Below are 25,297 nucleotides of genomic sequence, written 5' to 3' on the forward strand. Positions count from 1 at the left end.
ACTGTTGAAACTTTAAAGCAACCATCTCCTTCAGTAGGTGAATAGATAAACTGAGCCATCCAGACAATGGAATATTTCTGAATGCTAAAAACAAATGGTCTACCAAGACATGAAGAAAACTCAAATGCATATTACCAAGGTAAAGAAATCAGCTAAAAAAAGCAATATATTGTACAATCTAACTATATGACATTGAAAAAAAAATTATGTCAACTATCAGTAGTTGCCAGCAGTTAGAAAGGAGGGGCAGATGAATAGGCACAGTTTTGTTAGGGTAGTGAAACTATTTTGTATTCTACTTTAAGTCTGGATACTTATTATATATTTGTAATAGAATAGAATATGCAACATCAAGAGTGAGCCCTAATATTTACTGTGGGTTTGGATAATAATGTTGTGCAAATATAGATTCACCAATTATAACTAAAGCACCTCGAGTGTACAATGTTCACAGTGGAGAAGTAGTGGTATATGGGAACTCTCTGTAATGTCTGTTCAATTTTGCTGTGAATCTAAAACTGTTCTAAATAACAGTATATTTATTATAAATAAAAGTCTTTAAACACTCAGTAATGAATGCTAAATTTAGTGTGTATTAGCATAGTCTCAAGATATCTCCCCCAATTATTTATCAGTTGCAATAAAAAAAACTGGTGACATTGTGGGTTAAGAAATCTGGCAGGTAGCACTTTAATTGAGTTAATAAGATTTGCCATGTGATAATAATAAGTGATGCCAAAGCTAATATCACCAGTAATAAGATATCAGTGCCATGTACTCCTGCTAGTATGCAGCAAGAACACAATATTGCTTCTGTGGTATTCTTGCCTAAAATTAATAATTTAAATCTATCATGAGAAAACATCAGACAAACCCATCTTGGGAGACATGCCACATAATAACACAGCAGTACTAATTAAAATTGTCAAGACCATGAGAGACAAGGAAAGAGTAAAGAAATGTCAAAGATTAGAAAGACAAGGAGTCATGAGTAGATTGGGTACTGCAGCAGAAAAAGGACACTAAAGAAAAAAAACAGTAAAATTTGAAAAGGTCTATAGTTTACTATTTGTGCATCAATATTAATTTCCTGATTTTTTTCATTATAGTATGGTTATATAAATTGTTGAAATTAGATTAAACTAGGTGGATAGATACACATTAACTGTACTATTTTTGTACCTTTTCTATAATTTTGAAATTCAAAATAAGATATTTAAGAAAAACATAAATGTTATGTTTATTTTCAGGATCTACTGTGCTATACAAGACTTCTCTAATGATTTTATCCACCATATTCTCCAATTTGAAAGCCAACACAACATTTTTAAAACATTTTTATCAGCTTTCTCTCCTAGCCTATTTTGGGATATCCTTCTTTGCCTGTTATAATTTAAGAACATGTTCTTTTTCTATATATTGTATCTCCTGCAGATTCCATCTTAATTTTAGCTTCTGCAGCTTATTCTGTTATTCTTTGATACTCTGCTTCTTTAGTTACCTGAGTAAAATCTAACGCAACTCTTAAATTTGAAGCTAGAAGATCAGGATTAGCAATCCAGTTTTGTCACTGCTAATTATGTTGGTCTTTCCAAGACATTTATCCACTGTGGAATGGAAAAAAGTAGAAATGGTAGCGGTGCCTCATCTAGTCTGTCCAACAGTTGTTATGAAAATCAACCCTCTTCTCTTGGATTGCTGATATCATTCTCTCCTGAATTCTCCCTACTTCCTGACTTTTCCTTCCCAAATTTATTCTTCAACTCACTGCTTAAAAATTAGTATTTCTAAATGTTCTAAGCCTTTTTTTTTAATTGTACATTTACTTTTTCTTGGCCACTAAGTCCCCCTTCTGACTTTAAGTAAAGTAATAATGACACCTGAATTTATGCTTACATTCTCAGCTCTTGTTCCCTACTTCCAACTGTGTATATTCAAGCACCTTCTACATAGCTGCATTTGGTTGCATTCTAAGCATCTTAAGAAAAGCATACTCAAAACTGAATTCTTTGTTCTCAAAAACTTCACTCTCCAATATCTTCATTGTCTAACAAGGGCATTTATCAATTAAATTGTGAAAACACCACAGTATACAGTGCAGCCATTTTGATTAATGCTACAAATGAGTATTTGCTAATGTGGAAGATGTCTGCATGATATTTTTAATTTTTAAAAACAGGTTTTAAAATCTGTGTAGTATGCAGTATTTGCAGAACAAATATCAATACATCTGTCTGTAGATTAATTACCTTAAATAGCTCTCCATAATCTACAAAATAAATCCTGGAAAAATTAAGTCTCATAATTAAACTCTCTCTGGCCTCCTCTCCTATCACACACACACACACACACACACACACACACACACACCGGTACTAAACACTCCCCAAACACAACATGCTGATTCAGACTTCCACGCATTTGGCTGTACCATCATCTCTGCTCAGAAAAGCTTCTCCCTCTGCTTATCTGAGATCCCCTTCTCAGGACTCACCTCTTCTGGAAAGTTTACCTGACGCCACTGTCTCCCAATAGAATTAATTACTCTTTTTTTGTACTGTTTTTACATGTTGTCTACATAGCTACCTATGCATGTTCTATATCATGATTTTTTCTTTAAATAAAATTTTATTTTAAGATAAATTTCTTACCCTTGGTACCAATCTTCATGGCTCAATCACATTAGTTACATTATAAATATTTGTGGAACTGAAATTATAGCACAAATGAAAGCATCTAACAGACCACAGAGTGCTCTGAAATGAAAGATGGCATTATTACTTGGTTTTTTAAGTCAACATTGTGAAGAATAAACATTTTGAAAGAAGCTCTTTACCTGAATGCTGGGGAAACGGGGGGAGGAGCCTTCATACACCGTTAGTGGGAATGTAAATCAGTGCTGCATTGTGCAAATGGGCATGGAGGCTCCTCCAAGCACTAAAAAGGAAACTACCATTTGATCCTGATATACCACTCTTGAGCATATGTCCAAAGGAATTTAAGTCAGTATATAATAGAAATATCTGCACACCATGTTTATAGCAGCTCTATTCACAATAGCCAAGCTATGGAGTCAGTCCAGGCACCCATCACAATCACCAATGAATGGATAAAGAAAATGTGTTACACATCCACAATATAGTATTATTAAGCCACAAAAAAGAATCAAATTATGTCACTTGCAGGAAAATGATGGAACTAGATAGAGATCATCATGTTAAATGAAATAACCCAGACTAAGAAAGGCAAATATTAAGTGTTCGCTCTCATATGTGGGACCTAGACCTTAGGAAATGAATGACAGGAATGTAAAACAGGTTCTATTTGGGAGTGGGAACTAGCATAGGTGAGAGGGAGAAAGGAAAAGGTAAAGGGGTGTGGGGGTAAATATGATCAAAGTATTTTATACATATGTATGAAAATAGACCAGTGAAATCTGTTTTTAAAAAACTGTTTAAAAGGGGAAGGAGATGGAGAAAGACAATAGAGGGATGAATTTATCAAAAAACATTGTATGCATGTGTGGAAATATTACCATGAAATTCTTTTGTACAATTAATATATGCTAATAAACACACTCTTGGCATCTAAATCTTGAACCTGATAAATCAAATAAGGTGCCCTTGGAACAGGTCCACGTATAAAAACACAGAATAAAAGAGGACCTCTTTATTCCAGAATTTTATAAAAATCAACAAAAGTATTTATTGGAAATCACATGACACAGACTCTATAATGAAACCTTTATGTTGAGTTTATGCTCTGCATCTTATGTGACTTAGACTTCCATAAGCTTTATTAAACCTATGGATACAAATCAAGTCATAATTACTGCAATAGCTCAGTGTACTAGCCTCTATCTCCACCAGCGTAATGCAAAGCTATCCCCCCAAAACACACACATGCACACACACACACTTGTCGGATTCCTAGAGCAGCTCCCGTGTACTCTAGTTAAGGAAAGGGTAAAGTAGAATTTCATGGTCTAGAGAGACTCATTTCTAATGTTAGCATCTAAAGAAAAAAAAAATACCCTTAAGGTCTTTTGTATCATCCACAGCCACGACATGCTTTTATGCATACAATCTGTGTAAAATATTCTTACAGAAATCTTAAATGCTTATTGTATTTTCAGCACATAATCCACAGGGAGATTAAATTCAGAAATTATCACTCAAGGATTTATCTGCTTAGAATACTTCAGCAAATTAATGGAGACTCCAGTCCTGTTGGCGCTTCTCATTCATCATCATCCTCTCATCTTCTATAAGTGACTTCTCTGCCCAACTAATTCTTCCTTGACCTTCAATTAATTTTTTCCCAGAAGGCCTGAAAGACCACCCACTTGCCAGGCAGATGTTTGCCTCTTTTACCATTGATCAGAGAAACCCTTAACATCTTTCTCAGGTTTTTAAAGAAGGTTTCAAACTTGCAGCGATTGGTGCTGATTTGACTGACTCTGTTTATTGCCTGTGGGTTTAAACTTACTAAATAGAATGGCAAGTTATCACTTGCCATTATTTAAATTTTCATTTTCCCTTTTATTTTTTTAACTAGTATTTTGGAATCCAACTACACTCTGTGCATGTATAATGTGGCATTGTTGTCTATGGTATTTCATATCAGTCTTCAGCCCTCTAGATTCTTCACCCAGGATATCTGGAAATCAGCCCCAACTATTGGGGACTACAGGAATTCTCTCTCTGCTGATATAGCCTGAATCTCTCTTAGGGATCCTACAGCATTCTCTTCCTAACTTTACTGTGTTTTAGGTATAATTGCTCAAAAGATTGTCTTTGAGTTGTCTCTGTCAATTGATTTCTATGAAAGATGTGGCTTTCCTCAAATGAATTTTATAAAATCCTGCCCATTGCAGTAGATTTCACAATGTCTGCTCCTCTCTCCAGGACAGATGGCTGCATTGTCTTGTCAGGGATGCAAACCCCAAACTTTTGATGAAAGGAGTACTTTCCTCAATTAAAAAGAACTGAAATGGATCCCATGTGGATAGGTCATTGAGACTTCTTATGTCTACCCTTGATCATCCCCACAGCTATAATAACTGCTCAGAAGTACATTAACAAGGTGCTAGTCAATGTCTTCCTCCCAGAATTAAGTACATTATATGAGTGTAATAAGGATCAATATCTCCTCTACACTCATACTTTTCCTTAAAAATGAATCTAATCCCCCAGTCCTAACTCCACCCCACCAACTCCACACATACATCCTTGGAACTCCCCACCTTATTTCAAGTGACACATTTATTCTCTCCAGCTCCTTATAAAATTTAGAATTTTATTGAGAGGCTCTTACTGCACTATTCCTCTTCTGTGAACTAGTGCAGTTTGTTTCTTCATGCTCACAGAACTATTTCCTCCCTTAAAAACAACTTGCATTACAAAATACCTGCCAGTTGTTAATTGCTTTCCAAAATTATCTACTTATATTTTAATTTATAAATATACTACTGTTACTTAATGCCTCTGGGCACATTTGCAAAGTTAAAAATGCAACTAAAAAAGTAAGACAAATATGAAAACTGTGGTTGTTAAAGAGGGAGAACAAAGAACATTACCTCTGCCTGCCTTAACCTTCAAGCAACATCCAAATACACAGACAACCGATGTTCTGTGCTACAGGTGCCATGGAAGGAGTTCATATATTTCCTAAAGCCAATACCATGTACCACCTGAAAGGTACAGACAGATACTCCTCCTGAGAGGAGAAAGCCGATGACCTCATAAACTCAATAGCTGTGTGCTAGAATCCAGCTTCATGTTTCTAAGTTCTTACATGTATTCTATAATAAAAGTTTGGTAATACAAACACTTAACATGTAGTGAGTGCTCAATAATTAAATAATTGTTTGCTTTCAACATATTTACCATTTTACTTTCCAACTCTGTAACTCTTCCCTTTCCTTCCTCTCTCCCTCTCCCCCTCCTCCCTCCTCCTCCTCCTTCTTCCTCCCTCCCTCTCTCCTTCCCTTCCCCCCCAACCTTGCTTGTGTTATTTTTTTATTTAAGGACCAGTAATGCAGAAGTTTTTGCTTTCACTTTCCAGAGTACTTGTGTGTATTGGATAGTCTATGGGATATTGAAAATACTTTTCTGTTTATTAGTCAGGCTTTCTGATTCAATGTATAAATTAAAAGCTACAGATGTGCATTTAGAAAGCACAATTTCAGCATAAAAATCAAGGTTCCTATGGACTACACCTGATAAATTGTGAGACAGTCACTCAGCAAGTTCAGCTGACTAAGGATAAATATATGTTATCTCTAAGAAAATATGTATCTTTTAGGAGAAAAGTGCACATGTTATGCATTATTCAATAATCTTAAGTTGGGGAAAAGTTCAATATAATTCAATAAGATTCTCTTGCAACCTACTGCTTAATCAACTCTTGCTAAGAAGAAGGAATAAAAGAAAGATTTCTGCCTTTTGAAGAGCTCACAATCCTCCTAGAGAAAGAATAAATAATTCTTTCTATAGAGTATTAAGCAGGTATATTTAACCATGAAAGAAGATTATATAACATGCATACATGCTCTGAAACAACAGGAGAGAACATAATTCATCATCTCATCCATGACAATTTTAATAGTGAAAGAGTACACATTACCCTAGGACAACAGGAACAGGCTAGGACCATTTTGGGAAAACATAGGTGTGTGATCACCCCAGGCATAGGACCAGGAGTGTGGTCATCCCAATGCTAACCACCTTCCCCTGAGGTTTGCTCCTGAGCTGGACAACCCTAGCAAACACACTCTCATGGTGTTTAGCCTAAACTTAAGAGGAAGATGGAGGAGGGAAGCAGACCTACTGAAAATGGAGGCCACTTTGTTGTCTTTTCCCTTTTCCTTCTGCTGCTGATGGTTTCTTTTTTGATTTTCTAGCTCTTAAATCTGTATTACTAGTCAAACATGTTTCATCAACATTTTTGGACCAGGTGACCTCCTCAGTCTCTAAAACTTGACTATCTATCTTTATTCCAAATAGAAAAGTAGAGCCAGATCACCTAGACTTGCTTCTTCATTGGAGGCATGGTCAAGACAGTTTTTGAGGTAAATGGCTAAGACCATCCATCACATTTAATTCACAGTTGGCAAGAGCACCACACTTTATTCCAACAACTCATACATAAGCTCTGTGATCCGTATCTTTGCGTGTATTTCCTGTTGTATACCACCCATCATCAACCACAGTGTCCTTCATGAAGTAAGGGATCAGTAGGTTTGGGTTGAATGAATGAGGTGGTAGCTATGGCTAGAGACAGGAGAATAGCTTATACATAACAACTATCACTGCCCTCCCCTGACTCAGAAAAATATCTCCTAAGGAGCAAGCAAATGTCCTAACCTATGTATCATAATTTGCTTTTCCAGTATACCCTTTTTTTGGAGGAATAAGTTTCAAAGTGTTTAATTCAGCATATATAGAATCCCATTTTAATAGCATATCTGTGCCTTCCTTCATTTTACAAAGTTATTTGTTAAAAAGATTTGTTCACCTACTGTGTGCAATCACTGTTCAATACAATTGGAAATAGGGTAGAGATAAAAGTGAGAAAAACTTTGAAAATCCCTTCCTTTATGGAGCTTACAATTATTCATTCATTAATGATCATGTAGGCCCATGCCTACACTGAACAAGTCTCAGGTAAAACTCACCGTGAGTGAGATGTGATCCCTGGCTGCCACAAAACCATACTAGATTGAAGATGCCTTTAAGGAACGCCAATTGCTAGTCTACATGTGAGGGTTAAAGGTATCTCTCAGAGAAGACGTGAGCAAAGTGTTATGATAGGATGAGAGGCAAGAATATCTAAGAGGAAGGAAGGAAGGGAGAAAGAATGGAGGAAGGAGGGAAGGGGAAAAAGAAGAAAGGGAGAAGGAAGTGGGGAAAAAGAGAAGAGGGAAGGAGGGAAGGAAAGGAAAAAGAAAGGAAAGCTGCACCAAAAGAATGGCATTCACATTGTGTTCTCACAAACCTACACTACCTATTTTAGTTATAAGCTTCTGCAAGTTTTTAGGTGCAAGCAAAACTTTAATAACAATGAGAAAATCAATATACTTTTGGAGCAGTCTAAATGAGCCTGTTGGATAAGCTTCTCAACACAGTAATGAGTATTTCATTTTCTTAACTATCAGTGTTAATACCTGGGTAGAATACTAATCGGCAAGCTAACACTCACTGAGTGCTTTGCAAGCATCAGGAACTGCTTGATATGCATTACGTGTAACAGAGCATTTACTCCCCCTGACAGTCCTGTGAGGTTGACAACTATTACTAATCTGCACTGTAATATGAGTGAACTCAAGCACAGACTGGTTAAATAATTTCTCCAAAGTCACACAGCTAGCAAATGGCAGAGTTGGGATTCAAACAAAGACAATCTAGCACCCATGTCTGGGTTTTCAACCCCTGTACTGTATTATTGTCTTTCTGTTAATGTGATAAAAAACAATTTATTTGAAGTTATCAATGAATGACAATGCCTTCACTATCCAAGGGAACACAAATGTGTAATATCATCTAATACTCCAGCATAAAGAAGAAGAAAATGTGTCATTTTAAGACACTTTGTTATTGAGGGAAATGTGTTAGAGTATTTTCTCAAATTATCTGGTTATTCCTAGATGTTTTGTTACCTTGACAAACTTTGACCTCAGGCCAGGCTTAGGTGGGTTCTGCCATCGGAGATCTTTGGTGGTCTGAATATAAGCAGAGCACATGGGAAAGAAAGGAAGAGGTGGTGGCGCAGAAGCATGGTGTTTTCAAAGGGATCTAGAAATGTGCTGAAAGTAAGACTGAGCACATCAGAATCACAGCAGCATTTTGCCAGATGTCTGCTCTGGAAATATATGTCACTCATAAAAGTCAGCAAATATTTCTGTGTTATCTTTATAGCCCTCTGCTATTTTGGAAGAATGAGCCAGTCTTTCAGCACTGAGCTGTTAACACGTGAAGCAGTGACTATTGTATCTCCGTGGGATTTTCCATAAGGAGGCTTTGTTGATGTTATTGTTGATGCTGGGAGTGGGATGTAGGGTGATGTGATTCTCCTCGCTGGATTAAATTCAGAATGCCACAAATAAAATTGCTTTAAAGATCAATTCTTCTTGTATTGAAATTGTCCTGTGCAAAATTGTGACCCTATAAAGATAAACATGTTCCCCAGGTATAAAGCTACCTTTCTGCAGCTGTGTCTCAAGCACATTGTGACTTTCCTACATACTGTTCCTCTCTTCAGGCCATCTGGAGATGAACCATAGAATGTTAGGAAAAAGATACGTGACTTGTCCAAAGTCAGGCATGTCATCACAGACCAGGACACACAGCTCCACTGCCTGGGTTCAGCCTTCACACAGGACTGTGAAGATGATACTGCCTTCATTCTCTTTCTCAATCACTATTTGGGCTTAGATTATTGTTACCCTAGGGAGCCTTTTTAAAGGTGTACATACTCTCCCAGTATCAGGATATTTTCTTCTGGCGGGTCTTTTTTGTTTTATTTGAGAGCCAAAAATTACCCTACTCACAACTGATAAGAACAAAATTCTTAATAATAAGATCCCAAGTAAGGGATGATATGAAGTAAAACTCAATTTCAAGAAATTAAAACCCTATTCCATCCACCTTTATAGTGTTTATGACTCTCCCTCAGAATCTCCATAAACATCTCCAAGTGGTTCTCAACCTCTCCCCATCTCTTGGGAAGTGAATAGTAGTGTTTGGGTTGTCAAAGTAATCAGCAAGCATGATTTGCACAAAGAGCCATGTGCCCAGAGATGCTGAGCCTTCCGTAATACACAGACTTGCTCCACCAAATGCAGCTACCTAAAATTGTTATGGGTGACCACTGCTGAGAAACACTAAAAGGAAACTGTTAGAAAATTCACAAATACTAAGTCACTTTACTTTTTAAATCAGGTGTGTTGCATTGGTTAAACATTGCATAACTGCTGGATGTATATTATTTCTGTAAAGTTTGGTTTACACAGGTCTCTGTAGCTACCATGGCAACCTCACCACAGTGCATATTGTGTATGCATTGGATCTCTTAGAAAAATGGATTCCAAGTTTCAAGGAACCAGCCTATCATTTTGAGGCCAGCATGTGCCCACTAATCACTCTTTTTCCTCCCTCCCCTTCTTTGGCAATAGGTGTCAGGATCCTGAGAATGAAGCAGCTGCATTCATGACTATGATTGGGTTATACAATATGCTAAATAATTAAGATGTTTTATCAGGATGTATAATCCCTGTCTATTCAGGGGCTCTTTCCTCCCCAACCACAGATCAGGAGTTGGAGTGGCAAGCAGTAAGACCACGCTTTGATTTCCCTGTTTCTAGGGAGTAACAAGACAGTTCTGGCTACTTTCACTGTCAGCTGTTCCTCTGCTGTGAATGGGTTTATTTTTTGCTCAGAGTGCTCCTACTTCCAACTGCTTTACATTTTATATTGGCTCCAGAAACTGCAGTATGAACTACGGGTGGCAAAATTAAATTCAGAATTACCTATTTTCATACACCCAAATTCTCCTGTAGCTTTTGTCCCATTTCAGGATGGCCTAAGATGGCATTCTTTATTTTATCTTAATGATTCCCCTTGCTTTGATCCTGCAAGAAACTGAAAAAAACTTTTCAATTCCGTTCAAGACTAGAAATACATACATTATGGATTTTCATTCATGTCAAAAGGGAGGCTGTTCTCTGCTGGTGAGAAATGTTCCAAGGATAGGGGTTCAACTCTGTATCATCAGAGAGTGACTGGGATATGGTGGGACAGGTGACAAGTGATAGGCAGGAACAGTCACTGCTCCAGAAGAAGCCTATCCAGAGTTCATGTTAAAGAAGTTTCTCTGAGATCCTCCATGTTCCATCAATGCTCTTCAGACAGTCGAGGAAACTCATCATTTAATGTGATGCAAGCCCATGCTATCAGTTTCTCTGGAAGAGTTCACTGTTGGCTTCAGGCCAAGATCATTATTTTATCATTAGTGATGGTTTCCATAAAGCATCAGATATTAGTGCCTTCATCTGGAAAGGAAGTCAGTTTTAGGTTTTGTTTTTTTCATAAGATTAAGAGGACACACCTCTGTGGAATTGACCCCTGATAGAAGTCTGGATCGCTCAAGGCCTAGAATGTACCATTAATGTCTTTAATGACTTTTCCTCTCCTGCTTTTGTCACTTGACTTTGTCTTTGGAGATGGTGCCAGTATCTCTCACTTTCTTGTTTTCCCAGTGTCACTACCCTAGTTTAGGCATGTGTGCTGTGCTGCAGAAGAACTCCTACAGTGACTTCCCCAAATGCATTCTCTAAAAGGTTCTCAAAGTTCTCTCTCTACTTAAAACCTTTCAATAATTCCCCTTTTCCCACAGGGAAAAATCCAGGTTTCTTCAAGCCTCCTGCCTGCTCTAAATTCAGGAAGGTGGTAATGCCACTTTTCTTCCTATTTCTAACCTCTGCACCAGGTTCAAGCTGCACCCAAAGCCTACAATGACCATCTCAGCCTTATTTTAAGCTTACCCAGGTCCCTATTCCTGAATATCACCATTTCTTCAGCTGCGTTAGTGCATTTATTGATTATTCCACTTTATTCATTGCTATATAATTATCTTTGTGCATGTTTGCTTCCCCATTAGACCTTAATAATGCAAAATGGCTTATTCATCTTAAAAATCCCATATTTGTGTACTTAATGAATTCATGAAGTAGGCAAATGAATCCAATAAAAATATGTACTCAGATACCTTCCTATATCCATAAGGCCCTTTAGAACCCTGGTCCCCAGACTGTCTTCATTATCAGTGTGGCCACAGGTTGTCACAACTAAACACAACTTGAGAATTCCTGTTGAAGTCAGACCTTCTTCCCATCATGGAACCCAGAGCAGCAGTGGCTGAGGTTTCAAAACCAGTGGTCCCATGTTATTCTCCCTGCTGAAAGTTTTTCAGTTGTTTCCACATTTACAGAACAAACTTCACAAACACCTGCCTGGAATCCAAGATATCATATTCTGTCCTTAAGATTACCTTCTCTTCTCTCCTCTCCTTTCATCTCCCCTCTCTCTCTCTCTCTCTCTCTCTCTCTCTCTCTCTCTCTCTCTCTCTCTCTTTCTCTCTTCTCAGAAACCCTCTGTTTCTCCTCATGTATAAAATTAATAATTTTGGTTCATTCATTGTCATTGCATATGATATGCCCCTGGCCAAAAGAAAAAGTCCCATTTTCTTCATCACTTAAAAATAATGCTACCATTCTTCAGGTCTCATCACTGAATCATTCCATTACAGAGAAAAGCAATCATTTTTCCTCTTAAAATCCTATAGCACTTAAGACTTCTATTAAGTTAACATTGTATACTTAATATTTGAAAGCTTCTTATGCCTATAAAATACATTACACTTTGGCTACTTTTTTAAAACTATAGATGTCATACTAATAGTCAAATTAAAAGCTTATAGAGGTCAACATCATGTCCTAATATTTTTGCATATTGTCATGACTCTAAACCTTCCTGTTATAAAAAGATAGTAAGAATTTGCTGATATTTGATCTCCACAGAAAAAAATAAAATAAAGCCTTCATATATAATCTGAAATGATTTTATTCATCTAAGCCTCTTTAAACCAGGCATATATTTTTATTTTTTATTAGTACACATTAATTATACAAAATAATGGGTTTTGTTGGGACATTTTCATGTATACATATGACATACTTTGATCATATCTACATCTCATTACTTTCCCTTACTCCCCCACCCCATGCTTTTTTTCTTCTCTAATAGTCTCCTTTCTACTTTTCATAGACATGTATTTTTTAATAGAAGTATGAGGCCAGGAAAGGAAAAAATTGACTTTGTCAGATTAATAAGCCAGTTAAGAAGACATGTGTGCTGGTGTGACAGCAAGAGATAGGAACAAAGGACTAAGACTAGACATCAGCTGGCAAGAGTATCACCACACTGTTTAAGCAACCATGGGGAATATCACTTTTAGAAAAAGCATCAACAGTCAGCAGTTTGACAAGAAATTAGCACCAGGGAAGTCCAACAAAAGTTAATAGAGTCTCATAAAAGATGTGTAGGAAAAAAGAATAGCAATAGGGAAGTAGTACAGAACTAAGGTTAAGAGGCCAAAATTTGGTGTCAAATGTATCTGATTGAGTCCTCACCCTGCCAACTACTTTTTAGAAGATTACTAAACTTGGTTCTCATGTCATAGCTTGGCCATAAGAATTAAACAAGTTGTAAAAATACTTGGTACATGCATGGTACACACTTAGTAAATATTGGTTGGTGTTCCAGATAGTGGTAGAGTAGTAGCATTGTTGTTGTTTGTTGTAGATACCAATTGCTGCTCTAGGAACATGCAAATATTTGAAATTCCAGACCAGTAGGCAGGTACCGAACTTCAAGAAAATCTCTAATCTATTCCTGGACAGTCTTGCCTCCGTGAGCATGGCTAAAACTCCAATAATAACCAGAATCTGGAACTACAAGCAAAGCAGAAACCTGTGAACTAGATCAGGGCTGTAAAAAATCAAAACAGCCTTAAAGACAACTGTGAGCTACTTGAATAGGCACAGAAGTTGACTCATTACAAAGATCCAGAGGACAAACTGTAACTTTCTTCATGCCCATCATGAAATGCATGAACTTAGAGCACTGGAGGGCCTGAGCCTCCTGAGGAACAGCAAACCACTAGGGGCAGAGGGTATTAGGGAAGGAGGAGGGATGTTCAGCGCAAAGCAGATACAAATTATTCAGCACCCAAGTAAATATAATTTTCAAAAAAGTAAGAATTCAGATGGTGTGGTGGTACACATCTGTAATCCCAGCACTTGAGAAGTAGAGACAGGAGGATCACAAGTTCAAGGCCAACCTAAGCTACATAGTGAGACACTGTCTCAAACAACAAAATAACAACAAAAAGAATCATTGAGCACCTACCATTTACCAAGTATTGTATAAGCTACTGTGATGCTAGGCTCCCGTGGTTTACAGCCTAGAGCAGCACTGTCCAGTAGAGCTTCCAGTGAAAATTGAGATGTTTTGAGACATTCATGGTAGACACTAGCTACTGCCTGTGCACCTGAAAACCTGAATTTAAATTTTTATGCTTCTTCCAGTTAAATAAAAATAGCCACATATGGCTAGTGGAAACCTATTGGGTAGCAAGGTCTAGAGAAATAAGGCAATAAACAGGTAAGCCAGCAAATAGTTTACAAAATGTGAAGCTTATGCAAGAAAAGGACATCGTTCTGGTTGAGGGGTGGTAGGTTGACTTGTGGGCGATGGAAAATGTGCTGAGGAGAAAAACAGGGCCAGCTGAGAGTTGTAGGTCACCACAGGAGCTTGGATTTCATTTGAGGTCATTTACATTTACACTTTTTAAAGATCACTGTAGCTGACTGCTATGTGGAAAATATGTAAGCCTACAGAAAGATGATTTCTCTCCGTGTGTAAAAGTGTTTGCTTGAGTGAATTTGCTAGTTTGGCTCTTCTGAACAAGAATAGCATGTCTTTCATATTGGTGTGTGTTTATATTCAAAAGGAATATACATCTTGCATCAATGTGTATTCATCTAAAATTAGTAACTCATAAGTATATGTATATCTCTGAGCTTTTTTTAGTACAGGACGAAAGGAACAACCTCTTAGTGTGTTGATAATACAGAATTATTCTGCAGTTAGAATTTACAGAATGCCCACACGTTCTAAGTATCTGTAGCAGTTACATACATGAAATAGCTGCGTGCAAAGATCATAAGATCATCTTAGGCTCTGGAGAGAGTCCATTTCCAGTGGCAGAAGAGAGAAAAGGAGGAACTTAAGCATGTTGAAAAGACAACCATGAAACTCACTAATGGCAAGAAAAAAGGGCCCGTGGAGAAAGACTAAAGCAACTGGGTTAATTAATTAACCCAGGGAAAGAGTAATAAATAATTGTGAGGATATTTAGAAGTGCTTTCCAAGTATAAGGTCCAATTGGGTTACCTTAGCACTGGAGAGACAGCTAAAGCCAGCAGATTAAAACTGCAGAAGATGCTATTTATGGCTGTGAAACTCCAGAATCAGTGAGGAAAGCAGAGCAATGTCCTTCTGTGGAGGTCTTTAAAACAGAATAGATTCTCATCAGTCTCATTTAAAAGGTTTAAGTGTGATCCTGCCTAAAGGCAAGGTGATGAACAGAATGACTTTTCAAGGTCCCAGCCGGTCAACCCAATGAGGCCACAGCTGATTATGTGCTGGATTTTCTTTTGTTTACCCATATCTTATTGTTTTACACCACCATGTGGCCACACTGAGTAGAAATGTTAAAGATTTTGAATCTGAACATAGGCCTTAGGAAATTCCAGTTGTAAATTCTCATACTCTTAGAACTGCACAATCTGTCTGGTAATATTTAACCTGAAAAATCACCTGGCATGAATGTGCTTTTACTCATGATGCTTTTGTGATATTAATCTGAGAAATAAAAACTGACATCTGTCTTGCTCATAATAATATGTCTAATTATTTTATTATGTATTTGCTCTCCTGTGGAACAGGATTTGGTTCACATAAAAATCTTATTTTATATATGTGTGTGTGTGTGTATATATATATATATATATATATATATGCCAGATTCTGACCCTTTCAAATTTAACAGATATACTGAGTAAATAAATATGGCTTCAGTGACAATCTTGTAAAATAAATTCAAACATAGGATCAAAACAATAGTAGATTTGCTTACCGGGAAGTAATAATAGTTGACACTTAACTGAAAGCATCATGTTAAAAATAATTTTAGATCTAACATATTGGGGCAATGTATTTCCTGTTTCTTCCTTCTTTAATTTATGTAATACGTCAGCATTCAGTAGTATTTATGAAGCTCTCATATGAACTAATTTGCATTGGATTACATACTGAGTGAATTAGATTGAGGTTCCATTATCATGCCACATCCACTGCAAAATCATTCTGGTGAATATGGATGTCAAAATAGCCTAGAGCCACACTGCTTAGGTTAGACTCCTGGGAGGCTATGTAACTCTGTTAGCTTTAGGTTCTTTGTAGCGTAAGATTTAATTTTTTTAGTTTAACTAAATAATGCAATATGTGATTGTTAATTCAGTAAATATTTATTGCATGACCACCATATCAGGCACTGTTGTAGGCACTGGAGACAGAACAGTGAGTAAAACAATGAAAAGCCCTGCCCTCAGGAAGCACCCATCCCAGCAAAGAGCCAGATAGTAAATGGACCATACAATCTCTGCCGTAACTATTCAGCACTGCCACTAAGCACAAAAGCAGTTATAAGCCACATGTAAGCAATGCACAAATGAATGAGCATAGCTGTGTTCTTATAAACACAGGTGGTGGGCCAGACTTTAGTTTGCTGACCCCTGCAGTAAACACCTCCAAAACTAACAAAAGCAAAATAAGTATTATTTTTAGTGGTGATGAGCACTATGGAAGGCGAAAAACAAGCAAGGGTGTGGTTGGTGTTGGAGTGTGGCCAGAGAAGTCCTCACTATGAAAATGATACCTCAAACAAGTGAGCCAGAGAGTCATGAGGGTGTCTCAGAAACAGTATTCCTAGAGAGGGGCTGTCAAATGAAAATCCCAACAGTAACATTGTGTCTAGTCTTTTTGAGGAAAACAGAATGAAAATGGTGGTGGAAAATGAGATCACAGAGGTCACTTATGGCCATGACCCAGCAATGCCACCAATGGGTACATATCCAAAGCAAATGAAATCATTTGCCAGAGAGATATTTGCCCTCCCATGTTTATTACAACACTAATCAAAATAACCAAGATTAAATCATCCTATGCTTCCATCAGTGGATGAATAGATAAGAAAAATTGGTACATATATGCAACGGAATATTATTGAGCAATAAAAATGATGAAATCCCATCATTTTCAACAATGTGGGTGAACCTGGAAGACATTATGTTAAGGGAAACAAGTCAAATCAGAAAGACAAATACCATGTGTTCTCACTCATTTGTGGAAGCCAAAAAGTTGACTTCATGGAAGTAGAAGGTATTAGAATAATGACTTCCAGAGGATGGAGGGATTGCAGGGAGTTGGGATTGGGAAGAGATTGGGCAGTGACTACAAAGTTACAATAAAATAAGGTGAATAAGTTTTGGTGTTCTCAATAGCTAAGCTACAGAAACAGCCAAGATGCCCCACAACTGATAAATGGATTAAGAAAATGTGGTATTTATGCACAGTGGAATTTTATTTAGCCATAAAGAAGAATGAAATTTTGTCATTTGTAGGTAAATGGGTGGAACTGGAGAATATCATCTTAAGTGAGTTAGCCAGGTTCAGAAAACCAAAGGCTGCATGTTTTCTCTAATTTGTGGAATATAGGCCCAATATAAATACAAGCAATATTATGAAAAATAGGTCACACTAAGGGGTAGTCACCAACAGGAGAGGGAGGGTAAAAGAAGGAAGTTAAAAAGGTGAATATGGTTGATGTACTTTCTATACAAGAATGTATAGAGAATTTTTAAACCTGCTGAAATCACCATAAGAAGGGGACTAAGACAGATAGAAGAAAAATAGAGGGGATAAACCAATTTGGGTTATAATACATACAAACATGGGAAATGTCACAGTGAAACTCCCTGTATAGCTATCTTAAACAAACAAAAATGTCCTTTTTCAAAAATGAAGTGCAGGTAGGTAAAACAGTTCCTGTCTGGGGGTTCATACAAATGGGAATATATTAGAAAAGGGTGTAGCAGGATGAATAGGGCAGAAATATTATATACACCTGAATGAAAATAGATAAACAAGACCTGTTGAAACTGTTCTGGGAATGGGGAGGGGTAAAGGAGAATGATGGAGGAGGTGAATTCAACTATGATATATTGTAAGAACTTTGGTAAATGTCACAATATACCCCCAGTACAATAATAATAAAAAATTAATTAAATTAAAGTTCTGGTGTTCTATTGTACACCATGGTAACTATAGTCAATAATAATGTATTATAATTTCAAAATAGCTAGAAGACAGGCTTTTGAATGTTTCACTACAAAGAAATGGTAAATGTTTGAGGTAGTGAATAGATTAATTGCCCTGATTTGATCATTACCCAGGGTATACATGTACATGCATAAAAATATCACACACTATTCCATAAATTTGTACAATTCTTATGTGTTGATTAAAAATAAGACAAAAAAATAGGCCTGGGGAAGTAACTCAATGCTAGAGTACTTCCCAAGCATACACAAATTCCTAGGTTCAATTCCTAACACTGCAAAAAGGAAAAGAAAAAATACAAAAACAAAAAGAAAAGAAAATTGAGCAGCTGGAGAAATCTATTAGAAATTGGGAGAGAAGTATGGAGGATCTCAGGTATGATTGTGTCAAGTTTGATAGCTAGTAGACAGCTAAGTACAGGTGTCCAGAAGCTAGTTTCTAAAAGACTTTAGACATTCAGAAAGAAGTTTCAATTAAGGGTATAAATGCATGCTTAAAAACATAAACTGAGTTCAGAAAATGAGTGAGTATGAAAAGAAAGTGAAGAGGTCCAAGTGTTGTACCTGGGATGCCCCAAAGCTAGCAATCCAGGGAGATGAGGAGCAAAGAGAGACAGGAGCAAAACCAGAGGAGTGGCATTGGAAGGAGGGAACAGGGCACCCCTTGTACCTGAGAGTATTTGCAACACAAAGACAGAGGAAACCACAGAACCATAGCATTAGGCAATGTGGAGACCACTAGCAGCACTGTCTCAATGGAGTGGGAGGAATGGAAGCCCTGCTGGAATGAGTTCCAGAGACAGCAGGAAGGGAGAACTTACAGGCAAGGAGTGCATAAGGAATTTGTTGTTGTTGTTTAATAACAAAGAACAGAAGATAACAAGAAAGGGGTAAGTGAGGCAAGAGAAGCTTTGTGAGTATTTTGTTTTGTGTTCAGATGGGAGAAACAACAGTATTTGTGTGTGCTGGCAGAAAACCCGCAGAAGAAAATGAGAGAAGAGAAACTAGAGAGTGGGAGAGTTGCTGGAGCAGTTTCCCCAGTCAGTGCAATTAAATGAGATCTAGTGCAGAAGCTGGAGGGTTAGGTTTGCATTTCACTATTCCACTACATACAGTGCTCACCATAGTGCTTAGCATTCAGCAAAGTCTCAAAACTGACAGATATTAAAGCACCAACTGTCAATTAAAGGGTCTGGGCTAATGTGATCTTACAGCTCCAGTGCCACAATAGCACTTAGTGGATAACGGAAATAAGAGGAATAGAATAATTACAAGAAACTAAACCTTTAGAAGCAACATTGAATCACACTGACTAGCAGTTAGGATAGTGGTCTGATGGTAAATAGGTATGTCGTGGAGAGTAGAAAGGATTATGAGTTATGTTTATATTTAATTCATGTGATGAAGACTCATCACCAGAACCAGGAGCCAAGGATCTCACCTGGTACTTCACTCCTTATAGATGCCCAGAGACCTGATTAGTTAAATACCTTTCCCCTATATTAATTCAACATGACGAAAAACCCCTGTCTGTACCCTCACAAATACTGCATAACCTGTTATTTCCACACACTTGTCATGTTCTTCCACTGACTTTTGCTGATTCCTAACAGCTGAGCTGTATAGAATGATGGGAAACCAAAGGAAGATAGGTGGTAAAAGCATAGCTTCCATTTTTGCTGGGAAGCAAATGGGTTGGAACAACTACAGTCTAACTTATGATCCTAATATGAACCCAACTGTATGACAAGGCTTGAAAGAAATTCATTGATTATAAACAATTGTGGGGAGTGGATTATGAGAAGCCTATGAGTATCTGACATAAGCACAGTTGTGCTCAATGATCTACAGGCTAAGTTTGGCACGGCCCCAGCCACAGAAGAGAGCAAGGCAGGATGCATAGTAGCTGCTTTTCCTAAGTTGTTTACATTCAGAGAAGTAGGAGCTCAGGTTTCTCTTGTTACAATGTCACACCCCTCTCTGAGAACTATTGCTGCACCTCCTTGTTTACCACTGATATAAAAGACTTGCTGAAGGAGGACACCAGGTGTTTTTTTTTTTAATTCATTTATTCCTATGTTTATACATTGTTTGGGCCATTTCTCCCCCCGCCCTCTACTGCCCCCCACCTCCCCTCACTTCCAAGCAGAACCTGTTCTGCCCTCTTCTCCAGTTTTGTTGAAGAGAAGACATAAGCAATAATAAGAAAGACAAAGCATTTTTTGCTAGTTGAGATAAGGATAGCTATCCAGAGAGATTCCTAGCATTGCTTTTATGCACTTGTGTATTTCAACCCGAATTGATTCATCTTTACCAGACCTCTTCACTACTTCCCAGTCACCTTCCCATGTTGACTTCTGTCATTTTAAGATTACTGTATTAGCTCCTCTGCAGTGGGGACATTGAACACATTCAAGTTTTGGGTTTTCTACCTATCCCCATTCCTCCCGTATGTGCTCTCCCCTTAGTGTGTGACCCAAGTCCAACAACATTGCTGCATTTGCCCTAGATCTAAAGTCCATGTATGAGGGAGAGCATATGATTTTTGGTCTTCTGAGCCTGGCTAACCTCACTCAGAATGATGTTCTTTAGTTCCATCCATTTACTTGAGAATAATAAGATTTCATCCTTCTTCATGGCTAAGTAAAACTCCATTGTATATAAATACCACATTTTCTCAATCTTTTGATTGGCTGACGCTGACGCTAACACTGGCTGCTGTCTCCACCAGAGCAGCTTTCTGCACTGAGAACTTTATACACAGGCTTTAGAAAAGCTAAACTAAAGAAAAGCTAATGAGAACATGGGACAGTGAGAGTCTAAGACTAAGACTTTAAGAGTTATGCTAATGCAGTTTTTAGACATGGCTGTTGTTGTTTGTCTGCAAGTCTGAGGGCAAAGACCTTAAGAGAGATTATGCTAAAGAAAAGCTAAGAGTCTAAGGAAAGAGAATTTAATGAACAGAAAAGAAGACTTTAGAAGCAAGGTTTTAAAGAAAGACTTTAGAAGCAAGGCCTTAAAGAATAAAGATAGAGAAAAGAAGCAGAGTAAAGAGAAAAGAAGTAAAAAAGCAACGAGGCTGCTGTGCTTCTCCATCTTAGTGCCCAGCACACCTGCCTCCAATTTTATGCATGTCTGTCTATCATTTATCCTTTCTGCATCTCCTGTCACCCCCAGTTAGCCCAGTTAGGCTCAGTAGTAACAGGAGTGCAAAAAAGCTCACTCCAAACAATATTAGTATTCTTCTTCTCTTGCAATAATGCTACTTCACGGAGGTATGGCAGGTAATGAACTCAATGGATCTTATTTCTTCACCTAGTTCAATATAAATTTGGAGTGCTGTTCCTTTGGTAAAAGAGCCCCCAGTAATAAAATCATACTTGGGAATGTAACACACAATTTGACAATGCAGCATTACAGAAAAAGTAACTTGAGAACATTAATAAAAATGCTAAGACTTCTAATTTTATAATGATGAACTCAAAACCAAATCACCAATAGCATTAAAATTCAAGAAAGCCTTGAAAATTCACTGTGGGGCTCTACCTCTTTCTCATAATTTTATCAATCCAAAGATGACAAACAATAGCATTATATCAATTTTGCTTTTACTTGACCCAAACTAAGGTGTCTGTGTTCTAGGATTGTCTTTTATACTTTTTGCATGTTTCATAGTTATAAATTTCCTTTACTGAACTCTGCTCAATCATTTTTGTAAAATGTACGAAATATCTAAGGGTGCCTGTGGCCGGAATGTATGGAAGCTTGGTATCTGACTATGGATTGACAGTTATACCAAGGCCCAGGATTTATCAGTCAACTAAAAGTTTACTTATCTTAGAGTTAGGAAAACTATCTCAAAGCTAGCCCACTATGTGGTTTTTGTAAATAAAGTTTTATTGGAACCACAGCCACACTCATTTATGTATTGTCTAGAGCTGGCTTGTGGAAAGTAGTTGTGAGACTATGTGTTCTACAAAATCTAAAATGTTTACATCCAACCCTCTACAGGAAAAATTTTCCCACCCCTACTTTAGCAGCTGATATCCTTGCTAAGCAACATTTGTTGAGCCAGGCTTTTGTCAAATGACAATGATAAGGGGAAATCACATTAAAGACTAAGTCATCACCTAATACCCAACTCCTGTAATAAAGAATTGATTTCTTAAACTCAGAATTTATCAAATGAGTTTCTACTAGGTAGCAGACATCTATAAGTCAAACAGACTCGCTATTTTAACTTGTCATGAGGAGAAATTTTCTCAAATGCTTCAATCAAAATTCAAGTATTTGAAATTCATTTTTGCCCTTCTATAATTCTAATAATTTGTTTCTACTTCATAGATAGTCACACAACACCAAAGACTCTGAGCATGCTTTATCTTATCATTACAAGCCTTGGAAAATATGAAAGGATTTTTAAAAAACTATTCTTTCGATTATTGTCATTTCTTTGAAATGTTAGTGTGCAGCTTCTTTCTGACACCACATGTGTGTGAAGAAAACATTGAGCTGAGAAATCCTCAGCTGGTATTTGTTTCCATTGTTAATTTTTATAGTGCTAATTTTTGCCTGTCCTGAGCAAGAATCTAAACATTTTAATTCTTGCAACAGAGTACTGTAGTAAGTTTATAGTTTCTGTGCCTCAGACAATGTATACTTAGGCAAAGAACGTTTCTATTTCGATTTACAATGATGTCAAAAGGCAACACGTATCTGCAGGCAGAGATAAGAAAAACAGGCAGGAGTACATGGTGATAGCTCGACTTAAATAAATAAACTTTTGGTACAAGTGATTAGGTATACAGGATTATTATATGTGTAATTGGCTAACGTGACAATTTGGAATTACTTCTAGTCACATTTAATTGGATTTGGAGTCTCTGGAGAAAAGAAATAGGGAGGCCTAGCAAAGAAACAATCATAAAAGTAAACTGCTTTTCCAAAGGGTGCTAAGTAATGAATTAATATCCGCTGCGCAATAGTTTTTAATATCCCCTCAGCTTAATAAGACTAACACAGTGATTGTATGTACCAGACACTAAAACTAATTCAATTAGGCACCAAGTTTGGGGGAGGGGATTGTTTGTTGAAGTGGAATTTTTTTTAATTTTCAATTTTAAGAAGGCTAATTTCATGAGTAGTGGATAATCTTTAACTCAGGTAAAGTTTGAAATACACTTAAATTCTTGTCTGTTAGCTACATGTGCTATATGTTGTGCTGGGTGTGAAGACATTTTAAAGTCTGTAAAATGTGTGTTATTCTATAAATGCTTTGACATTTAATAGAAGGGAACCAAAACAAAGCATTCCCTTATAATCTTTAAATATCCTTATGCTGTACAGGTGCAAACCATCCAGAAGACAAATGGCTGTTCTTTCTCTCTTATAGTTTCAGTTTAGCTGCTAAAAAGATCACCTGCTTTCTACATTCTGAAATGTGCTTTATGGTTTGCATAATTTAGGCAAGTTAAATTTATATGTTACAAAATCTTCTTCCCCAGTATTTGTATATACTGCCTCTTACGGTTTTCCTTCTGCCCCATAAACTCATTTTTTAAAGATCTGTCCTTGTTCCTAGGAGTGCCATGATTGCTGACTACATGTTCTGGCTCAGTGGAGGAAGTGAACAGTGTGTAAGCAAGCTCATCAAACTGTATTGGCAGGTAAAAATTGATGCCCCAACTAGAGAGGAGGAGCCCATCTCACTTTTAAGACCAAAATGAAGGATTGGTGCTTGAAAGTCTTCTGAAAAGTTAGCTCTGGGTATATCAATCAAAGGCCACTACCAGTAGTAATAATGTATTTATAATGAAGTACATTTTCTGAGACTAATTTTAAGGTCCAGAATTCAAAGTTGTTAACCCTTGGCGCATACTTCAGTTTTATAACCCAATATCAATTTTAGACATCCCAGGAACTGTTTTTCAGGCATGTTGCTGTAATGACATTGATTGTGTCAGATGTAGTGGTGCACACCTATGATTACCACACTCGGAAGGCAGACTCAGGAGGATCATTAGTCTGCAGCCTTGTACAGCAAGTTACAGGCAGCCTAGGGTATATAGCTATGTAAGCACGACCCTGTCTCACAAAAGCAAAATACAAAACAATGAACATTGGATTTTCATAGATCCTTGTTATCTATGACCTATAAAAGCACATTAAAAGTAATAACAACCTGGGCACAATGGCTCACACCCATAATCCCAGCTACTTGGGAAGCTGAGATTGGTAAGACTGTGGTCAAAGGCCAGCCTGAGCAAAAAATGTTAGCAAGACCTCATCTCATTCAATAAGCCAGGCAATCAACTGATGAATAGGTAAAGAAAATGTGGTACATAACGGAGTATTATTCAGCCATAAAGAAGAAAACATTACATCATTTGCAGGAAAATGGATGGAACTAGAGAACATTATGCCAGACTGAGAAAGTCAAATATCTCATGTTCTCTCCAATATGTGGAATCTAGCCCTAAAAATACTACTGAAGGGTGAAAGGAGAGGGTGAATATGTTGGAAGAATTCCATATCCATGTATGAAAATACAACAATGAAACCTGTTAAAATTGTTCCAAGAAGTTGGGAGAGAAGATGACAAAGGGTGACAGAGGGGGACAGGTTTGATCTGCATATGTTGTATGCATATATGGAAACATCCAAACAAAGCTCCTCAATACAGCTACACAGGAGACCATAGAGAGGAATATTGTGGTAAAAAATGCAAGACCCTATCTAAAAAACAGCTAAAGCAAAGAAGAGCTGGGGATGTGGCTCAAGTGGTAGTGTGCCTGCCCAGCAAGTGTGAAGCCCTGAGCTCAAACCTCAGTACCACAAAAATAACTAATATCAAGTACATAATAAAGGATAATGCAAAAATCAAGTGTACTTGTTAGTAATATCCACTGTTTGAAACAGCCAATACCAAAGTGCAAATCTCCTTTCTCACTTATTATTCAAAATGGCAGCAACAAGTCATGTCAGAGGTCAATTAGATAGACACCAAAAAGAGAATGACAAATTCTTAGGATTATAAGAACCACCTAGGATTTACTAAGTCAGTCTCCTTCACAACATACAAATCTGTTCCTGTCCTATCTTCCCCCACAAGTTGTTAAAAGTTTCTGCTGAAATATTTAAAATAAAGAGCTCGCCTACCTCTCCACACACACCCCAAAAAAGCTAACATTCAACTTGCTAGATATTAAACTGTTTTCATTAGATTCCTACTTGGAGCCACTTGGACCAAATGTCAATTCATTTCCAAATTTTTTC

At 37.3% G+C, this 25,297-nt stretch overlaps 1 protein-coding gene across 1 annotated transcript in view; it reads left to right on the plus strand.

Moving 5' to 3' along the window:
• Window positions 1-25,297, plus strand: part of Spata16 (spermatogenesis associated 16) — a 199,061-nt gene that overhangs the window by 95,530 nt on the left and 78,234 nt on the right. The window contains exon 4 of the mRNA XM_074072391.1: window positions 23,604-23,688. Within this exon, the coding sequence (XP_073928492.1) occupies window positions 23,604-23,688 (85 nt within the window). The remainder of the gene's footprint in view (window positions 1-23,603; window positions 23,689-25,297) is intronic.

This window comes from Castor canadensis, chromosome 5 (genome assembly GCF_047511655.1).
Source record: "Castor canadensis chromosome 5, mCasCan1.hap1v2, whole genome shotgun sequence".
NCBI lineage: Eukaryota > Metazoa > Chordata > Mammalia > Rodentia > Castoridae > Castor > Castor canadensis.